Source organism: Stylophora pistillata, chromosome 1 (genome assembly GCF_964205215.1).
Source record: "Stylophora pistillata chromosome 1, jaStyPist1.2, whole genome shotgun sequence".
NCBI lineage: Eukaryota > Metazoa > Cnidaria > Anthozoa > Scleractinia > Pocilloporidae > Stylophora > Stylophora pistillata.
In genome coordinates, this window is record NC_142519.1 from 19957456 (window position 1) to 19974488 (window position 17033).

A 17033-nucleotide genomic window follows, 5' to 3' on the forward strand; every position below is an offset into this window, starting at 1 on the left:
CAAGGCTCGAGTTGACCTCTGCGTCAGTTTCGCCAAATCCAGCGATGAGGAAGTCGTCAGCGATAACTTCAACTCCTCCTAAATTTTCTACGAATTCATGCATGCGTCGCTGCCAAACTTCAGGCGCACTTGAGATACCAAAAGGCATGCGGGCCCATCTATAACGCCCAAAAGGCGTATTGAACGTTGTCAGGAAACTAGAAGCATCGTCTAAGAGGATTTGGTGGAAGCCATCCTTGGCGTCACAAAGAGTAAATTTCTTGGCACCTGTTAAGCGGGAGGCCACTTCATCGATAGTCGGCAACTGGTAATGCTCTCGCCGAATGGCACGATTTAAATCTCTCGGGTCAATACAGATGCGTACTTTGTTTGGCTTCACTATAGCCAACATGCTGGATACCCACTGCGTCGGTTCTGTTACTGGAATAATAACTTTACGATCAACAAGTTCGTCCAGCTTGTTTTTGATGCGTGGACGCAAGGCTACTGGCACTCGCCTCGGTGCGTGGACAACTGGTTGCGCCTGTTCGTCTATGGCTATTTTGTATGCTCCCGGTAGGGCCCCTAATCCGTCGAATACGTCCTCATACTCTTCGAGCAAGGAGGCTTTGGGGCACTTGACGTGTAATGCTAGGACGTCACAATTATGCAAACTCACAAAGCCAAGATTGAGGCTGGTGTTCAATGATAAAATCGGTTGATAGTCTCCGTCTAAGATGTTAAACTCCATTGACCTCCGCTGTCCACGGAACCACACAGGCAGGGTAGCTTTACCAGCAATTTTGCGGCGATCCCCTGTGTACGAGACTATTTCCTTTTGGCATGGTTTGAGGCGATGAAGGAGGGTGTCCCCAGTGATTTGCTTGTATAATTGGGCCGGGAGAATGTCGCACTGCGACCCAGTATCTATTTGAAACTGGACTTCTGTCTTGGGATCTGGCCCATAAATGTGGAGTTTGACCACTGCCAATTTTTCCTGGCCTTTGCTCTTACTAGTAGTAGCACCAATGTAGTAGGGGTCGTTTCCCATGTCGACGGCTTCGTGGACCGCCGAAACTCTACTTTTCACTCCTCGGGGATTAGCGCGACATTTATTCGCAAAATGATTCATACTCCCACAGTTAAAACATGTTCTTCCATACGCGGGACAATTACGTCCATGCACCATTCCGCAATTTCCACATTCTTTAGACGGTCTTCTAAATGCTTGTGACTTAAGTTGTCGTTCTTCTTCAGGTTTTTCTGCCGATCCCGCCTTCCGTAACGCATGAACTGCAGTGTCTCCTCCAGCCATTAGCTTTACTTGCTGTTGGGTCTGTTCTGACGACTTAATAATGTCAACTGCTTGTAGGAGAGATAAATCATTCAAACGGAGAAGTCTCTCGCGGACGCGATCATCCCGTATGCCTAGCACGAGGCGGTCACGCAAAATTTCATCTGGTGTGATTGTATCGTGTGCACAGTTTTTTGCGATCGTTCGAAGCTCCGTAAGATACGTCGAGATGTTTTCGCCTGGTTCCTGGTTTCGGTTGTTGAACCTATAGCGTTCATAAATGACCTGTGTCCTAGGAATGCAGAATTCGTCGAACTTCTTCAGGACTTGTGAAATGTCTTCTGCGTTTTCGTCTTCGTTCCAAATAAAGGTATCGTGGGCTCTGACGCCATCCTCGCCTATAATGCTTAGTAATGTCGACACACGAACTATGCCCTCTTGTTTATATACACCAGTAGCGATTTCGTAGCGCTGCCACGCTGCTTTCCACGATTTCCATGCGGTGGCTAAATTGTCGTCAAAATTAAGCGCTTTCGGCGGGGGCAAATTTGACGGGGGAATAAAAACTTGAGTCGGCGCTGGTGGCACAACTATGGATGCTTCAGCTGCTTCTGTCATCTTTAGGGGTGAACAGATCCCACTTCTGACACCATGTCACGATTCTGTGAACTCAAAAGGGTTGTTTATTGTGCGAACTCGACTGCCGCCACGTGTGTTGTCGTTGTCTCCTTAGTGTTCTAAATATATAAAATGTTCATCGGCCCAGTGGCGTGACCGTGTAACGCAATATCACGACACATACTATCCTTTTGCGAGAGATTTTAGCCACCGAACCGTTCAAATACAAATCCAGAACCCAACGGCGTAGTAATCTGTGGAATAGTATTTTTGATTATTTAAATGATGTAAAGTATCCATCTTTCTCCGTCACTCAAAGAGCCGTCAAAGATAAATTCAATCTCTTGAAAGAGAAATTTATTGCTAAAAGGAAAGAGCAGGATAAAGCCAGCGGTATCGATGTAGAAGTGACCGAGATTGACGTGCTTCTTGAGGAAATCATCGATAAAGAGAAGTATGATGAGTTAGAATGTAAGGACAAAGATGAAGAGCATGAAAAAAAATTGAAAAGAGCAACGCAACTGCGGCTGGTATGAGACAAAAAGCAATGGAAAGCCTGGGAGAAAGTCTAAAACGAAATCGATCCGATTCAGAAGACAGTGTAAGTGGTGAGACACAAACCAAAAAAAGATCAAAATGTTCGGAGGTAATCGAATATCTACAGGCTAAAAGAGAGGAAGAGCTTGATTGAAACGAAAGCAGCTGGAAATTGATGAGAAAAAGCAAAGCCTAGCTGAACGCCAACACCAAGATTTCATGATGTTAATGCAAAATATGCAAGCAAGCGCAAAGAAACTTATGGAGTCAGTAGTACAACAAATAAACAAAAAGTAAGATCACTGACAGTTGTTTATTTTGAACCATCTTCGTGAACATGTAATTTGTCTTTTGCTATACCTGCTTTTGCCTGGCCAAATGTTTATTTTCCAGTAGATGAGTTTTTGAAAATCTTGAAATTTGCCCTAATGTAGATCTTGACGAGCATACCGTGTGAATTGCCGATTTTTTGTGTTTTGAGGGAAATAATTTTTGCAGTCAGGAAGGATTGGTTTTTCTTCCTGGGAATTAATTTTTGCGATTTTCAGAAACTATCCCGTACCCAACATTGAGAATATTTTCGTTTTTATTGAGTTCGTGCAATGGAAATGCTTCAGCATTTCGTGATAAACAGCATTTTTTTCTGAGCGAGAGAAACAAATTGTAATTGTACAGACACGATTTCTTAGTACTGTATTAGTGAATTTACGTTAGAGAATATTCAGTCTAGAGTGAATTTTCACGGAGAAAAATTTTGGCTGTAGTCTTTTGCGGTTCGCTGAAAAAAAAAACGCAAAAATCGCAGAAATTAGAACCCGCAAACATTTCATGACTTACGTGCCACACGGTATTACAAGTTTTTCACAATACTTTATAGCTTCTGTTATTTATAACATTACAGTTGTATTAGATTAACCAGATGTTCTTTTGTTAAATAAACTGAGAATCATTCGTGCATTGACATTGATTATTAACAGGCATGCAACTAAATTAAACTAACTATTTTCTATTTGTTAGAACTGTGTTGTGCTAATTATAGTAAATGTTATCTAATTTTGCTTCTTTGCTTTTTGACGTAATTTTTCAATGGTTAATTGACTGTACTCCAGGAGTGGTGTTTGGGCAGGGTAGGAGCACCTCCCTATATGGGGTACATGGGAACACATCTGGACAGGATATGGTTTTATCCCCCACTGTTCTAAACAGGGTGTTAAATTTTGGGAAAGTTAGTCTTGAAGCAGAATTTTCATTTGTTATTAAAGAATAGATAAACCATTTATTTTGTCCTTTACCAAAATAAGGTGATAATATTGTCAGGGATAATACTGTAGCCCTGCCTGACTCGGAACAACCTTATGCTCAAACGTGGGTCAAGCACCCTAACCCTTCAGCAAACTGTGCTAAATAAGATTTAATGTGAATCTTAGTGAAAATATCCTTGAATAGGTGGAGGTAATTGGTCAAAACATTTGCTGGTAGTATTTCCATATAGACAGGTGTAGGCATTACACAGTAAAGCCGACACTATGTACATCTTACCTACAGAGCTTAAAGCTATCTTCAAATCTTTTTTAAAATCTAAGAACTTAAAATAGTTTACGATGTCACCAAATATCCACTCTACCGAAATCCTGACACTACTCATCCAATGATTATGTTCTTCCATTAGGGGATTTGGTGCCACTACACAGAATGATGTCTTTAAGTGTACCCTCAAAGGATATGCTGAATCTCCTTACAATACAGACAGAGAGGGTGCCCTGTAGTGGAGAAAGCATATTGGCTAAGATCTCTTAGCAGGCCTGAGTCTCCTAGCATGCCTGCATCATGTTTTCTTCCTTCTGTGGAAAATAATTGGTATAAGGAAAGTATTGAGTCAGTCTTGATCAGCTCCACATAATATGTTCATCTTAACAGTTATCAAAAGAAAAATATCACTAAATTTGTTTCAACATAATCTTTGAAATACTTTATGGACACAGCTATGTTTTATTAGCAACAATTCTTGATAATGATGTCTCTTTGCACTGAGTTTAGAAGCAAAGACAAACAGTATTTATCTTACCAACTGGTCCATAGAGGTTTGCAATCATTCCATTGGGCAGTGAAACAGATTGAAATTTGAGTCCATGTACTTTTTTGTGCCCATTGTAGACTTCCCTTTGGTTCTCGTCTGGTCTGCACACTGCTCTCACTGTCCCATCGATGAAACCAAAACAGTTTTTCAAGGCAGCACCCCTATCTGAAATTGCTCGTGCATACTCCTCCAGTTTAACTGGGCTCAAAAGTGTACGATTCCAGTCTGTCAGTCTTTCATGGTGGTTATCATAAATATAGTTCAAAACAGTGTTACTTGTCATTGATAACTCTAGCACTGGCCTACCAAATCTTTGAACCATTTCGCTGTATCGGCATGGATAGGCCACTATCCTGAGCAAAATGCACAGGCCTTCTATTCCGCTACAAATAGTTCCTTGAGGGCAAACTAAATATCGTGGAATTCGCGGAACATCAGCGAGCAAAGGGATGTCATTTTAACGGAATCTGAATTCGGTTTTGCACTCATCAGGGTCCATTTCGTCAAAGGAGAAACGCTGGTAATCTTTATATGGAGGGCTCAAGTTTTTTGAAGAAAAAGCATCATATAACAACACGAACTCTTCATCATTTATCGCCTCTGACGAGTGATAAAGCGTCAAAATATCCCGCATTTCGCGAAAATTAGCCATTTTATCTCGACGTTTATTCGTCGCCGGAGGTCTGAAATCTTAAAGCCAAATTTCCCGCGCGAATTACGCCGTACTCACCCCAGGTCCTCCCCTGTCATGGCGTCCTCAACAGAAGACCCCGTCCTCGATCTTAAGGTCCCTAATAGCTGCCTCCCAAATACGTGTGCGCAGATATCTCACATCTCGTACAGATGCTTCGGGTGAAAATTACAAAGGCGTCAGATGTTTCCTAGATGCGTGCATTAAATTCCGAGGTCCTAGGGGTTTCATAAACCCTTTGCTTGCGTTACAGATCGGTGGCTTGCGATAGAGATTTGTGGCATGCGTGAATAGAAGCCTCGCAGATACGTGTGCTCAGATGCGTCACATCTAGTACAGATTCTTTGCATGTAAATTACACAGGCGTCAGATGTTTCCCAGATGCGTGCATCAAATCTCGAGGTCCCATGGGTTTCATAAACGCGTTGCTTTCGTAACAGATCGGTGCCATGCGTTAGAGATCTGTGCTATGCGTAAATAGATGCCTCAAAGATACGTGTGCTCAGATGCGTCAAATCTAGTACAGATTCTTCGCATGAAAATTACAGAGGCGTCATATGTTTCAAAGATGCATGCATTAAATCCCGAGGTTCCAGGCGTCTCATAAACTTGAGACTTGCGTCACAGATCTGTGGCATGCGTGAGAAGATGCCTGTTTCCTTCGTTTGTAGAGGCGCGACACATCTAGGGGACGGACTTTGCACGCATGCCACTCCATCGTCAGATGTTTCCCAGAGTCGTGCTTTGAATCTCGAGGTCCCATGGGCCTCCTTAACCCGGGATTCTAGTGGCAGCTCGGTGGCATCCGTTACAGATCTGTGGCATGCTTGAGAAGATGCCTGTTTCCCTCGTTTGTAGAGGCGCGACACATCGAGGGAACTGACTTTGCACGCATGCCACTCCAGCGTCAGATGTTTCCCAGAGTCGTGCTTTAAATCTCGAGGTCCCATGGGTCTCCTTAACCTGGGATTCTAGTGGCAGCTCGGTGGCATGCGTTACAAATCTGTGGCATGCGTGAGAAGATGCTTGTTTCCTTTGTTTGTAGAGGCGCGATACATCTAGGGGACAGACTTTGCACGCATGCCACTCCGGCGTCAAATGTTTCCCAGAGTCGTGCTTTGAATCTTGAGGTCCCATGGGGCTCCTTAACCTGGGATTCCAGTGACAGCTCGGTGGCATGCGTCACAGATCTGTGGCATGTGTGAGAAGATGCCTGTTTCCTTCGTTTGTAGAGGTGCAAAACATGTAGGGGACGGACTTTGCACGCATGCCACTCCGGCGTCAGATGAACCCAATTTTATTGAAAAGTTTCCAAGCGGTGGCTTTTAAAATTTCATGGTACAGGGGTAAGGCGCTGGACTGCTAATCTGACGATCAGAGTTCGAACTCCAGCGGTCGTGTCCAACCAAGACCACATTCCTTTTTCCTTTTTTTTTTTTTACTTTTTAATTGTGCTGGTTAGACTTTACAGCTCTTACCTTATTTCTTTTCTGCGTAGACACTTATGTATTCCATGTAGGATCCTTCGCACGAAAATCGATGTTGGCTTTGAGATTTCATCTGTGTTGTGTATCAATCGATCATCTTCTTTGTTTCCTGGAAAAATATCTGCTTTTTGTTGCTTTCGAGTCGTAAACCCAGTTTTTTTGCTTTGTGCAAATAGCTTCTACACTACTCAAGTTATCGATCTGTTTTATAGTACCGATATCAACCCTACTAATGTTAGTGATCTGTTTTATATATTTGCATATTTGAAACAAAATCGGCGTGCACCCATATCCTTTCTGTCATATACTAGTCTTCTTCTAAGTCTTAAGGCAACTCGCCATTGCAATACAACACCACTCTGCCCCCAATCTATAAAAATTATTAAAATTATTTTCCTTGTCGGAATGAAATGGTACATTTTTTATTTTGTTCATGGTGACAAACCTTCCAATTTAACTGGCGACAGTGAAACCCTTACTGAAGAGCCTCCTGCTAAGACATCACTGGTTTCCAATTGTGGTGAGTAGCATGTAAGAAGAGTAAATTGGCGATATTTACAAGTCCGGAATGTTTTTAATGTATCATTGTGTAAGGAATTATTGAAGTCATTGTTTCTCTGACCACCACAGGCTTACGTTTATTGCAAACCAAACTCAAGAATGAACTTTTCAAATCTTCACTCTGGTCTGTCATACTGTTGTGAGTTAAAATTGAAAATTGTTATTTTGAGCCTTTTTTTTCAGTTAAGCTTTTTGTTTTGTTGAGCCTTGCCTTTTGCGCGTACGTGTTATTTTGGTAGATCTATAGTTTTGATCTTTTATTTTTAGTGAGTGCTTGAACTCGGCTCAGTTCGCAGATTTCCTTCTTACCGGCTAGACATTTTAATCGCTTGTTATGGTTGAGAATAATTAGTTTCATAAGTGGTCATGTTTGGATTGGTAAAGCTGACCTTGAGTTCTACCCACATTGGAGTTCCTGTTTGTGTGCGCAATACCTGTGCGCAGCTGTTAGCGTTAAATAGGCCATTTTACAGTTGTGTACTTAGTTGCGAAGCCTTTGATTCAGAGTGAGGCTGAAGGTGACCTTGTTGTGATAGAGACCTTTATCTACTTAGCATGATAACAAAGTGATTTACATTTGAAAGGCAACAAGGTTTGTATCACCAACCGCCTCCCGGTTAGCTCAATGGATTGAGCGCTGGACTGTTGTGCGGGAGGTCGAGGGTTCGAGCCCCGGCCGGACCAACAGTCAAGGTCTTAAAATAATTGAGAAGAATTTGCTACCTTTCTATAACATCAAGAAATGGTTAGATATTCTAGTCTTCTCTGATAGGGACGAATAAATGGAGGTCCCGTCTCCTGCAGGGTTGGGGTAGGAGACGTTAATTTCCCACACACGAGATTACTGTGTGATGGATGTCCCTCCCCTGGGGTGGGATGGGTGGGAAGGTCAGATCGATAGACTGAAGCGGCTGCTAGAGGCGCCTGATATGCTGACGTCTGTTCTCAACCTCACACTGCACCCGTAATTCAGCCTCTAGGCTGTAAGTGATCAGATATAAACTATATTCATATTCATAACAAGGTCCACCCAAGCCTCACTCCCATTCAAAGGCTTGGCAACCAAGCACACAACTGTGTCCTTGGCGCTCTACAAGTGCTTCGGTGAGGGCCAACCAGTTTCCCCCTTTTTTCAAAATAACGGATACACTGTGGAAACGGTCAGCTAACCCAAACATGTCCACGATTTTCCTACTTAAAGCGTTGGTTCCTCACGCTAGAGCATGATTATTAGATGCTTAGAGCGTTGCTGTAGTAGCTCTCCAGAAGAGAATAAAAGAAGAAAAGTACAGAGTCTTGGCACCTCTTGTTAATTCGTCCGAGCGAGCTGTAAAACCCCCAACAATATTGCTGGTGAGACAAGTAGTACAAAATTGGAACGTAGCTAGTATTTCACATCGACGTCATTTATAAAACCCTAAAACGCTGCAAACGAAAGTTTTTCTGTCAGGTTGTCATTTCTGCAAAGAAAGTGTTAAAGATAGTTTAGGTCATTAGGCCGGCGATAAGCTAATGCCAATCTTAATTTTATTTGATTCTCTTACTGTCCAGGAGTGTGTGAGGGGAATAGGACTTGTTTACAAACGATTTCATTCTGTACAATACAGTGCTCTGGTGAAATCTGGAAGACATTGCAAACCGTTGTCGAATTTAGCACGGAGTTTTCAGTCAACTATAGTGAAGCATGCCAAGCATTTTCAACATCTCGGATTGAGATGTTCGCAAAAACGTGTACATTACAATAATCTGGATTTGTACGTTGAGAACACTACTGGATTATGTGTGAATTTAAAGACTCTTGATTTATCTTTCAATACATCTATCACCACTATAGATTTTATAAAATGCATGCATTCCCTGAAAGTTCTCAAATTGTATGGGTGTACCAGCATTGATGCTGTAAATATGTTGAGGTGCCTTAAGCTTAAGCAGTGTAAAATGCTTGTAGCCCTTAATATTTTTTATTACATTCAGTTCAGTGAAGATGAACACATTTCGGGTTTAGTTGAGGTGTGTAAAATCCTAAAATGTCTTAAAGTGTTTAAGGCTGAATGGATCTGTTAGTTTACGCCTCAAACGGCCAGGGTTATGTTACAAACAAACAAGCTAAATAAGTTTGCTGTGACTCCAACATGGGGTCCCCCCCCAACTGTTTGGATAGAGCTGATGAGACAGTATGAACACGTACAATTTAGAAAATGCCTCATGTCTCAAAGGGAAAGACTGATCTTGAAAAGATTTCTTGCTTTTGGCTTTCAATTTCTATCAGATGTTATAAACAAGGCAACTTTTGCTTTCAAAAGAGAAGCACACGTGCGATTACTGTGACTTGCTACCAGTGTCATTCGACCCATTCGCACTTCCTGTCAGACTCTATTTATGAGTTACCGTTGAGTCAGCCCGTTCTTTCTCCGAATTGCTCCAACTGATCGATCGACAGATATCCAACTTTCGCTGTTCAGGAATCTTTTGTCAAACTTTGGACATCTAAGGTTTGTTTTACGACTAATGCGCTCTCCGAAAAACGGATCTAGCAGACTATACCGGTCTCTTTACAAAAAAAATTGCTTTATTGATTAGAAACCTCCGCCGGATCAGTTTATTTCAATCTTGTTTCTGCTATTCTTATTCGACTCTGTAAACTGAAAAATATTTAGAGTAAACTCTCAAAAGTGAGCGTTATAGTCTATCAGTTCCGTTTAAGAGCTACGGACCATCGTACCTTTTTACCTGGTCCATCGACTGAAAAACAGTACCATGTTCTCGGAATGTACGCGCGCTTATTCGCCTGATTAAGTGATTTTTATACGCAGCACAGAATGCGCAGTGCAATACTGAGGAATCACCTTAACTGTCCTATTACACTGAAGTACACTGTCCAACTACAAGCATGACGCGTACACCGTCTTATTAGTGCTCAAATCGGGCTGGTGATGACCAATCACGTTGGAGAATTTTGTTGTAGTTTTGCTGAAAAATTATTTTCTTATCTCAAAAGCGTTGATCTTATGAAAACTTAGTCCCATTTGATCTGCCCCACTATTTTATTTGAAATGAAAAGTTTTGACTTATTCATGGGAAGCCGTTGTTATTTTGAAAACATTACTTGCTTTTGGATTTCAGTTTCTATCAAATGTTATAAACAAGGCAACTTTTGCTTTCAAAAGAAAAGCAAACGTGCGATTACTGATTTGCTACGAGTGTCATTCGACCCATTCGCACTTCCTGTCAGACTCTATTTATGAGTTCCCGTTGAGTCAGCCCGTTCTTTCTCCGAATTGCTCCAACTGATCGACGGGTATCCAACTTTCGCTGTTCAGGAATCTTTTGTCAAACTTTGGACATCTAAGGTTTGTCTTACGACTAGTGCGCTAACCGAAAAGCGGATCTAGCAGACTATACCGGTCTCTTTACAAAAAGAATTGCTTTATTGATTAGAAACCTCCGCCGGATCAGTTTATTTCATACTTGTTTCTGCTATTCCTATTCGACTCTGTAAACTGAATAATATTTAGAGTAAACTCTCAAAAGTGAGCGGTATAGTCTATCAGTTCCGTCAATAAGTAGCCTCCTTAGGATTTAGCTAGAGTAGCACACGAAACGATTCTTTTACAGTCGTTCGGGTGTCGTAACGGAATTGAACGAAAATTATTAATACCGTAGCGCATCAAAGCTAATATTCGACAACAACTGCATCTTTCAAGTTTTTCTTATTCAACCTGCGGCACTCACAACTTGGTAAAGACAACCTGTTGGCATGTTGATCGATCAGTTCGTGACATTTTATTATAATTTCGCCAAGTGGAAATGTAAAGTGTGTACGTCAAGCATTTCGTTTCACGCCGCCGGATTCCTGCTAGGAAAAGGAGCCAGTTAATGGTGTGCCGACCGTCTTCGAGTTTGACACATGATGCAATCCAAGTTAACTCTTTTATAGTGGTTAACATACAACAATATTGAGGATGAAGTTGATGGAGTAGTCTTAAAAAAAATAACAACCTCCTAATTCCAGCAACATTAACCTTTTCAGTCTTTGTATATGATCATTTTCTTTTTCGTTGAGTAGCAACCGCAAGTCACGTTTCCATTCTCTACAGTACGAAAGGACGAATTGTGATAACAGCATACACGTGCTTTACACATCATTTTCTTTCACGAGAACTTTTGATAAAATCAACTTAAAAAAACTCCACATAATCAGTATGCCATATAATTAAATCTTGCCAAAGACCTCAAATTAACGAATGGATATTAAATGAATCCACTTGATAGTTTTCAATCAGTTTTTTGATCGAAAGAGTCAAAGATAAGCCCAAGGATAAAGATCTTTAATGATGCAAACATGATCGATAGCCAAGAACAGAAATTTCCTTTTTAGTTTTTACCCGATGACTCTCGTTTGCTCGCATTTCCGCCCAATAATTAGAATATGGAGACTTCTCTTTCGCTAGAGTGAAAAAAAAAATGTTGTACTAGTTTTCCTTCTTACAAGATCGCAGGGGAAAAGCTGAACAAACCAAGCTTGCATAAGGTTTTGCACTGAACTCAAGATTGGAGGAAAATTGAACAACATGACAATCACTTGAAAGTGTGATTGACGTAAGGAAATCCTTACCCATCCCTTTCCCCTACCAATTCTGTTCTTCGAAGTACAACGGGAGCTTCAACCTAAACCAAGCCTCTAAGCTGGGCATAAGACAGAAAGAATCCAAATTAATTTTAGGTGTTGAAACTAACACCGAAGCTTAATAAGATGATGACGTGCACTTCTAAAGTAGACACAGCAAATCATGGCGCTAGCCCCAACATTTTGGCTATAAGATGTTATCGCAAAATCTTAATCACTACTTGTGCCATCTCTCAGTATCCTCACCTGTATTATGGCAGGTGCACATTTATGGTCAAAGTTATCATATTCTCAAATGGTGAATTAAACGTAACGATTAACAAAAACAATCGAATAAAAAAATATATCGAGCGGATTTCATTTAAAAACAGAATCAGCGAAAGCTAGAAAGAGGGTCTTAATTGGGTTAACCGTTAATGTTAGCCATAAAACAGCCAAAAAATAAGCCGCTAGGCGTAAAATTTACAAATTTTGACCGTAAGCCGTAAAAAAAAGTTAAACGTAAAAAATAAATTTCTGGTGACAACAATGAAAAGCTATTAACCGTTAGCCGTAAATTGGCCAAAGTTTTAAACGTTAGCTGTAAAAGCTACATCACCCCATTGAGATGCTATAAAAAATTGACGCGATTTGAACTCTCTGAAGACTATCACCTTTCCGTCGATTTTTTTTTCATACTCTTGATGATGGTCCACTAAGCAGGAAGAGCCAGGCTACTTGGAGCTACTTTGAACTTATCTAAAGGTATAAACGCGTCTGCTCGAGTTGTACATTGTCAAGAATAGCTCATCAAATATCATCGCAGTATGACGTTAAATCGTTAATACCAAAGCTATGTGTTCGAGAAAAAAAAAAACCACTTCAAAGATACGATCTAACTGACGGGGTACCTAGGTGTAAAAGTAAAGAGGAATTGCGAAGACCTTTGTTTCTGATATTTATTTTACATGACAAATTTTATCAAGAGCTTCCTCTAAGTTAGCAGAAAGTGCAAGGCAGTGATTTCATGTTCATCTGTTATTGAAATCATGTGAATAATACGTCGGACAGTTTGTTGCGCATTGTTTTTGTTTTGCTCAATTTTAAAAATCTATTTGAATTCAGCCTCAAATACTGTCGATGATTTAATTAGATTTAGTAAGACCTCGGGCTCATAATCGCCTCGCGCTTGGTTAATAAGAAGTTACTCATTATCGATGATAATAATAATTAGCAAGTAGAAATCCATGTCAATCAATTAAGGTAACCAAGCATGCGTGGACACTCTCGCCGATAAAGAAACTAAATTTAGTTCGCATGGCAATTTTATTTTCAAAGTGATATCCTTATCTTAGCTATCCATAGCTACCGATTATATTTCTGAAATCTTTGTCTAAATCTGGCTTTGTTCTCCTTGTAGCAACTTTTCCTCATGGCTTGTACAACACCTCAAACTTCATCCACCAAGGAATCAACCAACTATGCGCGCTTGTGTCGTTTACTGGTGGATATTGGAAACCAGGCCCTCCGAGATCAATTCAATGTTATCCATCACCCAGGAAAGCTTCACAAAGTTTTGGCGAAAAACAAATCACTGCTGGAGGATCTGAAAAAGAAAAAATTTTTATATCTAGCTCAATGGGATAAGCTGTTTCCTTCTGACCCTAAATCAGTATCGTCAGAAACTTTTGATATTTCACTTTTAACTGTTCTATTTCGAAATATCTGCGGCTTAACTCAACCCTCGAATGGATGGAACCACCTTCCTCCCGAATCAGACACAAGCCCTGCAGCAGATATAGCTCGGGTGAAATATTACAGAAACACCATGTGCGCTCATGCTGAGCGTACTTCTGTTGATGAAGCGGACTTCAACCAGTACTGGTCTGACATCCGGGACGCTCTTGTGAGACTGGGTGGACCGAAATACAAAGCAGAAATTGACAATCTTGAAACTAAGTGCATGGTCCCTGAAGTTGAAGATCATTACAAAAAACTTTTCACCCAGTGGAAGAAGGATGAAGAAAGCGTGAAGGATCAACTGAATGAGCTTGGAATCGAATTAAAGAATGTCGCCAAACAGCTGGATGTTTTGTCTAAGATGGAAAGCTAGTACAATTTGAGTTCTAATTTATTCCTCGTAATCCGTCGCAATGTACAATGACGTAAAAGACCGACAGCGAAAAAATGTCACTAGACAAACATTAACACTATTTACTCATCATATCTTCATTCAAGTAAGCTTTAATGGTACATATCGTTACTAGATTTGGGTAAATGCACTCTCTTTCTCCCAGTAGGGAACGCCAGAAAGCCCCCAAATTGTTAGCCTACTCTTAAAGAAAGAGATGTCGCAAGTTGCGTTGGTTGATTTCCGTCAGATCTTAAGCATTTATACTTTTGTAACATTGTAAATCTTATCAATTTATGACAAGACTTTTTTTTAAATTCTTCGTCAATTTCGTTAAGCCGAATTGGTTTAAAATTTGCTTGAAGAATTTGCCTCGATTCTGTTTATCTTAAGCACACGCGGAAAAAGAAACTCGCAGTTTTGTAACATTTCAAAACAATTGTTACAATATTAATACAATACAAATTTTATTGTCAACTCCCCATGGGGCTTTTCAGAGACAAATATTAATAATACAGATAATAAAAAAATACTTAAAAATTGACAATAAACAATTATTGAGAAACTATTTGGATATAAAATTTATGACATTAAAATTTGATTTAATATAATTAAAAAATACTCAAATATTAATAATAAACTATTAAGAAACTATTTGCATATAAAATTCATGACATTAAAAATTGATTTGAAAGGACGGCTTCCATTTTACGTTTGAAAATGATAAGAGATTCACTTAATTTAAAATGGGGTTTTAAGGTATTCCGCAATGTTACAGTTCTGTAATAAAAAGATCTCTGTCCCAACTTGGTTTTAAGACCGACCGCTGATATTCCCTCTGGAGATAAATTTTGAACTGAGGTAGTTTGGTACTTGACCTGTCATAGATTTAAAGGCCAAGATGGCGTCTCTTAGATACAGGTGGGACTTGGCTGGTATCAATCTCAGGTTTTTCAGGGCCGGAGATACGTGATCAAACTTCCTTGTCCCGGAAAATATGCGAGCAGCGAAATTCTGTACTCCTCGTAGTTCAGTGCGTATATTGCTGGCAGAAGTATTTGACCAGAAGGATGAGCAGTAATACAACTAAACACGAGAGAATTAATTATTGTAACAAGTATGTCTTTTCTAAATATATGTTTAACTCGGCTAATTTGCCCTAAGGCAGACATACAAGATGATACTGTCTTAACTGTGTGGTCGTTGAATGAGAGTTTACTATCAAACACTACACCCAGGTTCTTAACAGAGTCCGGCGACCGGTAACAGTTCTTTGCCCAGGGGGATGAGACGAAATTTCTAAGTTTCGATATCATTTGCCAGCTTCCATATACTATCAGTTTTGTCTTGTCCGGGTTCAGAGTAGCCCAATATCAAAACACCAGTTACGCAGTTTAATAAGATCATCGGTTCACAGTCCTGCACTTGGAATGACATAAGTAGTTTAGTGTCATCAACGTAGCAGTCCGTGGAACAGTGTTGTGGGATTGATGGTAAGTCATTGCTGTAAGCCGTAGAGAGCAACGGTTCAAGGATGCTTCCTTTGGGAACACCGCACCTCATTAGCAGGGGTTTCGGAAAGAGCAGTATTTATGCGCACAACTTGGTACCTGTTTGACAAGTAGCTCTTGAACCACTGAATGGCAGAGGGTGACAAGCCAATAGCTTGTGATTTTTTAACCAGAAAGTCATGGTTGACACTGTTGAATGCTTTGCTCATATCAAGGAGAACTACAGCTGATGTTTTCTTTTGGTCAATTGCGGTGAGAATGCGATCAGAAGTGTAGATCAGTGAAGGTTCAGAATGCTCCCTTTGCTCGTTCCATAAAATGCCGCTGTACATGCACTGCAGGCGCAAATGTAAACCTGAAATCGAGGCTATCCCTGTATAACACTTGAAAAAAAAACAGCGCGAAAGTTTCGTTTTAAATTTGTTGTTGGCTCTATAAGCACTATGAACGAACCAAAGCTCCACAGAAAACATAGAAGTCGAGGGAAGCAGTGTTCAGTTGTAGCTTGTAATAATTTTGAATATCTAAGCGACGGAACACCATCGAAAATTCACTTTAAGTTTCCAACCAAGCTATCGCTTCGAAATCGATGGTGCATTTTAATCAAGCGGCAGCACGGCAGAGACGGCTTTTACGTGAAACCTTCAACGGTCGTATGCGGCCATCATTTTAAGGAAAATGACCTATGCAAACCTCCGGGAGGAACGCGGTACAAGCTACGATTAGGTATGTTTTTGTATGCCCATAAGACTGCCCGTAAAATGTGAGCTTTTAGTGAGCTCTTGAGTTTTATGTAAGTTATATAAGTTATAACTTAAGTTGAGCAAATTGCAATGCTTCTTTTCGTACGATTCACTTAGCTTTGAAGATTTTGAATATTTCTTTATTAATATAAGACTATCGAAGTATCAAGTTGAACTCAAGATTACTTTAAGCTTTGGTGTTTATATTTTTCAGGAGCAGAGCCATCCATATTCCATAGTCGTAGAGTCGTACGAGGTTGAACGACGGTATATTTCGCAAGTCCTTGCTCCACTCACATCCCCGAGAGGCTTGATCTCTAGACAAAACTTCGTACGTTATTTCGTGGTCACTTTTGGTGTTCGAAATCAACGATATCAATGGCTGTTCTTGTTTTGAAACGTTTCCAGGCTCGACGCAGACCACTTTTCTTTGATAAATAGCTTGACATCTTAGGACAAGATCAGCCTTCTTGCCGCCACATGGCTGGTTTTCTACTTTCAATATTTCTCTCAAATATTTCATTGTAAGCTTTTGAAAGTCCTCTATCTTCTGAATTGTGTCCATCAGGCAGCCTTCACCACATTTTTCGACTTAAATATTTACTACAAAGAGCTCTTATAAGTTAAAAGAATCAAGATTTTTACACGCTCGCACTTGGTTTGTTTGTATACTACAATGATGTGATACAGGGTTAGCCTCGTTTTCACGCTTGAAAGTATCTGGAAACATTCGAACAGCGGTTATCAGCACAGAACGCGAAACTGGAGTATTGTACAGCGTGCTAATAATGGGGCTCA

The 17033-nt window shown here is 40.4% G+C and overlaps 2 protein-coding genes across 2 annotated transcripts; both read left to right on the top strand.

Moving 5' to 3' along the window:
- The first annotated feature begins 13282 nt into the window (after nucleotides 1–13282).
- Nucleotides 13283–14549, top strand: LOC148741593 (E3 ubiquitin-protein ligase DZIP3-like). The gene has a single exon (XM_088742872.1). The coding sequence runs from the start codon at nucleotides 13283–13285 to the stop codon at nucleotides 13961–13963; it is 681 nt and encodes a 226-aa protein (XP_088598998.1). The 3' UTR covers nucleotides 13964–14549.
- Nucleotides 14550–15745: 1196 nt separating this feature from the next.
- On the top strand, nucleotides 15746–16900 carry LOC111340203 (uncharacterized). The gene is made up of 2 exons (XM_022947001.2): nucleotides 15746–16218; nucleotides 16450–16900. Exons 1-2 carry the CDS (start codon nucleotides 15936–15938, stop codon nucleotides 16494–16496), a joined length of 330 nt encoding a protein of 109 aa, XP_022802736.2. The 5' UTR covers nucleotides 15746–15935; the 3' UTR covers nucleotides 16497–16900.
- The last annotated feature ends 133 nt before the right edge of the window (nucleotides 16901–17033 follow it).

Coding starts and splice junctions, on each gene's coding strand:
- LOC148741593 (XM_088742872.1), top strand. CDS start 13,283: ATGGCTTGTACAACACCTCAAACTTCATCCACCAAGGAATCAACCAAC.
- LOC111340203 (XM_022947001.2), top strand. CDS start 15,936: ATGAACGAACCAAAGCTCCACAGAAAACATAGAAGTCGAGGGAAGCAG. Junction 16,219..16,449: donor GCGGTACAAGCTACGATTAG/GTATGTTTTTGT, acceptor TATATTTTTCAG/GAGCAGAGCCATCCATATTC.